This window comes from Otolemur garnettii, unplaced genomic scaffold, assembly GCF_000181295.1.
Source record: "Otolemur garnettii isolate 467f Iridium unplaced genomic scaffold, OtoGar3 scaffold00181, whole genome shotgun sequence".
NCBI lineage: Eukaryota > Metazoa > Chordata > Mammalia > Primates > Galagidae > Otolemur > Otolemur garnettii.
The window spans coordinates 2638411-2646549 of record NW_003852576.1 but is presented as its reverse complement, the minus strand read 5'-3'; the positions used below and the strand labels follow the sequence as shown (position 1 = coordinate 2646549).

General features: G+C 41.0%; 1 protein-coding gene across 5 annotated transcripts in view; it reads right to left on the bottom strand.

Annotated features, from left to right (window-relative positions):
* Positions 1-8139, bottom strand: part of LIMCH1 (LIM and calponin homology domains 1) — a 359691-nt gene that overhangs the window by 59502 nt on the left and 292050 nt on the right. For all 5 annotated transcript variants that reach the window (XM_023519618.1, XM_023519619.1, XM_023519620.1 and 2 more), the window contains one exon: positions 5006-5041. In XM_023519618.1, the coding sequence (XP_023375386.1) occupies positions 5006-5041 (36 nt within the window). The remainder of the gene's footprint in view (positions 1-5005; positions 5042-8139) is intronic.

The window sequence follows — 8139 nt, the reverse complement described above, 5'->3', positions numbered from 1 at the left end:
GGCCAGAGGCGGCCGCCTTTGTCTTCAGTGATGTCACTGAACCGGGGCCACAGCATTTAATAGGTAAGCGCCAAGATATACTTAAAGAAGAGCTAGAAAAGGGCGTCTGGAGCCCTGGGCTGCTCTCATTTGGAGATGTGAAGGCAGGACGCGGGGAGGATTTGTGGGCAGAGGGCAGTGTCCGCTGGGGAAACTGACCACGGTCAAGGCTTCTTTGTGTGAAGAGCTGGCTTCAACGCCTCCTACCTGAATGGAGGCAGTTCCTCCATTTTCAGACAAACATACAGTGTTAGGTGTAAGACACCGGCTTTTTCATATTTTATTTTGTAAATTTTGCATGCATCCGGCAATTAGGAGTTGGTGATGTATATGTTTGATGTGGTTGTTTTTCTTTTAATTTCCTGTAAAACTGTCTGTAATTGATCATGTATTTGATGGCATCTTGGAATCAAGAAAATAAGGTATTTTATTATATGTACAGTAAGAGCAAACAATACAATATATAAATCAGTAGATACTTTGTGTCCTAATATGTTGACAATCAGCTTTTTGTCAAGATACCTCTGAATTCACTTTTTTAAAAGGAAAAAAAGGACAAGAAAGGCAATTTAAAGAAAAAAACCTTCAGGCTGTGCATATATTAATAATTAAGATAGGGTGCTTATTAAATGCTGGGCAAGATCACAGGGCCAAGTTTTCTGATACTCCCATAGACCTTTGTTACAGCTAAAACTGAAGCAGCAAAATGCAACAGAAATAGAAACCAAAGCAAAATTTTCCTTTTTTTTTTTTTCCTTTCAAAGCAAGACTAGCTCTGGGACCACGTGGGTTATAGAGTGCAAAAATCAAGACAGGGCGGGTTCTTAAAAACTCGCTGTTAACTGCTAGGAGCAGAAGGCGGTGAGAAGCCATGTTTGAAGCCAGCTTAACACAAAGAAAAGGAAAATTACCGTGCACTTAGACACAGGTAATTCCAGACACTGTCAGTGACGTCCCAAATCATCACCCCCATGCCCAGTGGCAGCACTGCAGGGTGCCGGGGGTCCTTAGCAGGCAGCTCTCTGGAAGGAGGGGAGTCTTAAAGCACTGGCTCCCCACCTTCATTTCAATCCACTCAAAAAGAATCTGCATGAAGGAATCAGTCCCACTCCCTTCTCTCCAAGTGTTAGACAATTTGAGTCTGACCAAAGAGAACTAAAACCAAAGACTGTACTTGTAATCTGTCTTCCCTGAGAATATATATATGTATGTATGTATATATATATATATATTTTTTTTTTTTTTTTTGCAGTTTTTTGCTGGGGCTAGGTTTGAACCCACCACCTCCAGCATATGGGGCTGGTGCCCTACTCCTTTGAGCCACAGGCGCCACCCCCTTAAGAATATTCTAATGATCTGACTGAAGAGGACTTTGATCTGAGGCATGACAAGGCCCTGTGTGAAGCTGCCTCACACATACTCAGTGGGTAGTGTTCAGCTATACTTTCTAGAAAAACAATCTGTAGTCCTTAAAAGGGGACAGGGCTATGACTTTCCATCTAGTTTAGACTACTTACTATTGTTGTTTAAGAAAGATTTAGGAACTTGTTAGGGAGAAAAGTGTAACCCATGGTCTTTAAACTTCATGGATCAAAATTCACTTAAGTAGGTATTCCAGACAGAGACCAGAATACATCCCATTCCTCCTCTCATGGTAAAAAAAAAAAAAAAAAAGTCTACTCCAGTCAGTTTATCTTTTAAGGCTACTTACAATCTTACAATCTTTGCTAAGATCTCTGAAGATACAACCTCTCTGAGCTGTGGTCCCCTATGATCACATGAAGTAGTTGGTAGACTGGAGGAAAGGAAAGAAGTCTCTTCCTTCCACTTTGCTATCGATTAATATAATTTCTAAAGGGTAAAACCTTGGTGTAGGTTATAGGGAATGCCCTAGAGCCAGGCCTTCTGGGAGCCAAGGAAGCAGCAGCCTTCTCCAGGATTTGGGATGTGGTCAGCTCACCCGATGAGCGTGAGGAATTGGGAGCAGGCTTATCGTCCGCTGTCCTGCCATGAAACTCTTCCTACCTCAGTGCAAATGTCAAAAGCTGGCTGGTTAAACAAAAAGAGGAAACTTATTTGCTCTTTCATATGCCAGGAAGTTTATGTTGAGCATTTAATTTAAAAATTTCAAATCCCAAACTTTTTGAGCACCAGCACAACCCCACGAGTGAGGAGTACCACAGCTGACCTCATGTTATGGATTATGGTCAAAATGCAGTCAAAATTTTGTTTTATGCACAAAAGTATTAAAAATATTGCATAAAATTACCATTAGGTAATGTGTATAAGGTATATATGGACCATAAATAAATTTCATGTTTAGATTTAGGTCTTATCCCCCAAATATCTCCTTATATCTATGCAAATATTCCAAAAATTCAAAAAAATCTCCTCCTAAGCATTTCATATAAAGGATACTCAATCTGTAGTCTATTTTCCCAAGGTAATTTTGATTTTTTAAAGAAATATCAAACTCCCCCAAAAAAGAAATAATAAAAAGTGCAAGTGATATCTTTATGCTGTTTCAGAGAAAAAAAAGGAAAACGATTTGAGAAAGTTGGGAACTGATAATATTAGATAGGAAATGGGCTGAGTCACTCTTAGAAAATCTCCCTAGTTTAGAGATTGAACTTGGCCTCCCAAATGGAGAAGTGTGTGTCTGGGGTTGAGGGAGGGTGGGGAATGCTGGAGAAACTGAGCTCCTGGAATATTAATGTGACTTGGCCTAACCTTGTGCTGCCTATGCCCTGGGCTGTTGAGACAAGGGCCCCAGCTGCAGAGCTCAGGAGTCTCTCTTGGTTGTGGTTTGGCAGTTTGGAGGGCCAGGATCAAATTACCCTGAGGGGAGCCTAGGAATTGTTTATGGGCCAAGTCTTAGCCAGGGAAATTCAGAATGAAATGGCCGATGGTTCCCCCAAAGCACAGAAGTATTTGGCAGGGACAGCGTTGGGAGGGACGGGGAGTGCAAGTGAGGAAAAGGGCAAGAGGGTGAAATGAAATCTACGGAAACATTCTTGGCCAGCGGCTGGAGGTGGAAATTTCTCGTCTGCCTGTGTGGTAGGTCTGCCCCTGACCTATATTCCCCTTAAAGGGCACATCTTTTTCTGACTGGGTTCTATTTTAAGAATGTGTCAATTATTAAAAAATATAACCTGTGCCAATAATTGCCCCTAAAGACTTTGGACAAGGGAGATAGTAAGGGAACAAACTAAAAATAGTATAAATGTCTTTCGAAAGTAAACTCCCAACAAGAACTTCCCATTTTCTTCCCCACATGGTCCCGTATAAACTGTGTCTCCTCCAAGCAGGAAAGTCAGGGCTCTGGGGAGCCCCAGGTAGGAGCTCTGGGAAAGGAGCTCCTTTCACTCTTTTTGGTCCGTGGGGCTGCTTTTAGTAAACTCAGAAAAGGAGAGGAGAAAGTTCTCATCCCTGCCACCCTTTAAAAAAAATCACTATGTTTTCCTGTGGGTGAGGTTTGTGTTAGGTACAGGCAAAATGGACAAGCTTTTTAATTCAGTTTCCTTCCTTCCACCTTTTAGGGCTTCCTGGAGATCTATTTTAGGCCAATTGCACAACCGCTCTGCATGGGTGAAGAATAAATCCATCCTATCACAATGTTGTTGCTCACCAGATTAAAGTCGTGTTTTGCCTATCAATCTTATAAAATCCTCCTTTGAATGAATGTTAAATATTGCCATTGCAGGTTTTAAAAGTAATAACCAGGGCTCAATGTCACAGACTACTTGGTTATGCAGTCAGTTGGGCTCAGGCTGACTTTGGTTTTGAGACATGAATAGTCTGTTATGTCAGGCCTGAGAAACTTGGCTTTGGAGTCTGACCACCGAGGCCTTAGGGTCCAAACTAAGCTGACATCTTGAACCCAAACGTGGAAAAAGCACAATTTGAAAACACTTAACTTTTTTGTCTAATCTCTTTGTCCTTGGTGGAAATGATACTTGTGTGTGCTACACCCTTATTAAATCTCTCACTCTGTGACTTGAACCTGTGGCTCAGGCAAGGAGGCAGAAAGCATGCTGCTGATTACACCTCCTCCCATGAGGCCACAAAATGCTTCTCAGAGAGGAGAGACAGCGGCCTTGGAGGACTACCAATGTTGGAATTAGATATTAATCACATTTCTCTGAACACAAATTACTCAAACCCGAGAAGGCCAGCATTCTGCAAAGACAATTTTTGCCTTCTCTATCCATTTCTGAGTGATCTGTATGTGGGAAATCCAGTTTTGAAAGAGTTAATGTAGCCGCAAGTGGGAAGGTGTGGATTCTTCTCAAATTTGGACAGCAAGTACGGGATAAGGGAGGAATCTCCGGGAGGAGGGAAAGCAAGGGGCAGGGAGAGGAAGCCCAAGGCATGCCTTACGTCCTTGACCTCTTGCTATGCCATGAAACTTGAGCAAACCCCCAGTGCCATGGAACTGGAGCGAAACCCCAATGTTTTGGTCTTAAGCATCCCACAGTTTACACAACTCCAACCTGGGAGGAACTTGGGTTTCTGAATCTATAATTAGTGGTTTAGGATTTATTTTCTTAGTTAAAAAAAGAGAAGTGACTATGGGAATGACTACTCCATTGTTAACTCTAAGCCCCACCATATCAAGAATTCAACGCAAAGCTCAGAAGACCCTTTTAGTAATTCTGTGGTTCAGAAAGGGTACCAATGCCCAAACCATAATAAGAACAACAACTTGAACATGCCCCGTCTATGAAAGCAAATGTTAGGTTCCAAGCAGCAGCTGCATGTTAGAGTCATGCGTAAGTTGCTTTTTCATTCATCTTTCCTGCATGGAACATATGTTCCACATTCCAACTTCAAGGGCTTCGCTGCACAAGTCAGTGAACTGTTCAATTCACTGGTGCATCAGTTGCATTTCAATTAGTGGTGAGTACTGGCAGCATGCAGTTTAGGCTAGTAATTAATGCAATCCCAGGAATACAAGACAACTTACTCTGCGTCATCAGACACAGGAGTTCTCGCACCGTATCTACAAGACCAAATACAAAGTTAGAGAATGGGCAAGACAGAATGTTAACGCTGTAACCAAGCTGGAAATAAAAACTGCTGATGAAATACATGTGCACCAAACCTTTTTTGCTGATCGTACTGAAAGAGAAGCATCGTTATACAATTAGCAATATCCATTAGCTGCTGAAAATCAAAGGGAAGGCTTGATGTTCCGAAAGAATGCAAAATTTGTATTAAAACCCAGAGGAGAAATTAAAATAATCCCCATGCTACCCACAAAGAAAGAATCTGTTCAGTATAAATGCCAAAAGGCTCAGGCACGTATAATCCACAATGTTTGGAGAAGGCAGCTTAAAAAACAAACACACACATATTATGGTCATTCGCAAACAGTTCAGCTGCTCGGGCCTCCGTGTTCAGTAGTAAGGGACTGTAATGGACGCCCAACATACTTCCACCCTTTCTGACCCTGTCCCTGGTGTTAATGCCTTTGCACAAATGGCATCAAAGAATGTTTCTGCAGTTTTCTGAAAGCAAACCAGAGCTGCAACCAGGACCCCAATCAGTGCCTTCCGCACGTGTTTGACAGAAACCACAGTTCCTAGAAAACTGATGGCCTTAATCAAAACCACACTTGGGTGATATTCCACCACTTGAAAAGCCAAAGCTTTTCCGGATGTTTTATATTCTTCTGATTATTTACACCTATAAATTGTATCCTCTGTGATAGTCATTTTAAGTCTAAATGTATCTGATAAAGCAAGAAAAAAGGTCAAATTAGAAAAAAATTAGAATACTACAAGGGCATATTTTAAGAACACTTTTTTTACAAAGCAGCTCCCCCAGATGACTGTCTCTTTAGCAATGGTGAATTTTAAGGCAGAGTTCTTACCTATACTCTGAAAGGCTGTTCATTTCTGCATTCTGATGGTGGACAAGGAATTATTTCATTAAAGAAAACATATTCTGTTTCCAGTCTCCAATAAACTACATTTTGGGGTTGTCAGCAAAAATTACCTGGTCCCATGCTCAGTTTCATAACAGTTTATGGGGAAGAGAGTAATTTCTAAAAATCTCTTCCTGTAATCTTAGTACCCCAGAATGTGTGGCTAGACAGACACATACACCCTTCTCTTTTATGTTTTCATCCTTCTAGAACAGTCTGCATTGATGGATAATTATTTAATCCACAGTGAAGGCAGCTATACCAGTGCAAACCCCAAATCTCTGTAGAAATTTTGGAAGGAAGACATGGGAAGGGTTCATGAATGTTTTTCTTCTGGCAGGTAAGACTCGCTGTTTCTCCAGAGGGTGGTTTCAGAAGGTGTGAAAATTCAACCTCAGTTTTCCCAAAGCACCACTACATTGAAGCATATGAGGGGTACGAGACCAGCATTAACCCTGAAGACTGGGCAAATGTTTCCCGGTTAATAAAAAGATCTATTGGGGTGGATTTATTAAAATACAGTGTGTTCTAAATTATCTAAGGAAGTAGATAACTTTTAGGAATAACACAGATAAGTTATTCCTAAAAGATGGTGAGTCAAGAGTCTATTAATAGTTGTTATGGGTTTTTGAATCTCTCTCTGAATACCTGAATTGACATTTTATCGAAGTATAACATACACACCAAATGCACACACTACACATACATCTTAATGGATTTCCTTGCACTGCACACACCCACAGATTAGTACTAACTATTTTTGTACTATGCTATCGGGCTCGTAGTGTACATACTCTTGAGTTTGTCCTTAGTGCACCAGTTTGTTGAGGTCTAGCCATGCTATTGCACGTAGGATATATTTGAATTTAAATTGCTTTTGTACAAAGTAATTAACAGCATCTGTTACCAACATACCTGCCAACAAATGTAGGTTCACACCAAATCGTGAGGCACATGGGGGCAGGGATTTTTCTGTTTGTGCCCCTAAACAGTGACCAGACTAGGCCCTGAATAAATATTTATTAAATGCTTATTGATGCTCAGGAAATTGAAAAGAAAAGAACAGCACAGTCTCTGAAGTCGACCTTCATTTATCCCTTTACTGTGCACTTGTGGATTTAAAGAATTTCCTTTCAGATTAATTTATTAGCTTTAAAAGGGCACCAACTTAAGCAGAATTGCCTTTGTTGGCAAAGCAAGATAATTAGAGCTTAGGTTTTAAGGGGTTTTCCCAGTTGTCCAACAGGAGACCAAAAAGTAAAGTTACAGCCCCCTCCCCCCCGCCAAAAAAACCCTCAATATATCTTTTGATGCAAAGTAGGTGAGTCAATAAACTACCAGGTACATAGTTGCCCAAATAGATTGCAGTTGGCATAAGCCTCCTACCAAACAAAAAAAGGTTAATTAATAACATTTAATTTTGAGGACAGGGATATTTAAATAAAGGGCATATTCTGTATACCTGTTGATTACATATATGTAATTTTCAGCACTTAATAAAGCACTTCATAATCAATAATTTTCTGGTTGTTTATTTCTATATTGTGAATTAGCGTTAGCTTAATTTGAAGTGAGAGAAAAAATGGTTCTACTGCTCATCTAGGACGAACCCCCAGCACCCAGCACAGTGTTTTATACATAGTAATTATTCAATAAACACTTGTTGCAAAGAAACACGAATTCCCAAGTGTATGCTGGCTTGTCACACGATTATGTCACAGTTTATCTGACTTGTGCGCAGAGTGACCATTCATCCCTTCTTGAAAATAAGGAGGACCCTTTCTGAATTCCAAACATAATGGTGGAGACAGAAGTGACGGATACATCAGCTTCAACTGTCTCCCTTAGAAACGTTGTCTCCCTTGGCAACACGCTGGAGTGAGGTGGTGGCTTCTCACTCAGACAGACCTGGGTTTGAATCTTGGCTCAGTAATTACCAGCATGGGGTAATTTTCCTAATTGCTAAATGCAGATGAAAATCCTCACTCTCAAAGGTAGTGTAAGGAGGAATGAACGAGAAAGCACTGAGAATGAATGAATGAATGTGTCTATCTATCTGTTTATCTAGGTGCAGGCCTCACATCCTCCCCTCCTTCTTTTCTGGCTTGCTTTATAGTAGCCCACTGACCCAACACCAGGCACCATGTCCAGGCACCTACAGAGGAGGTGGG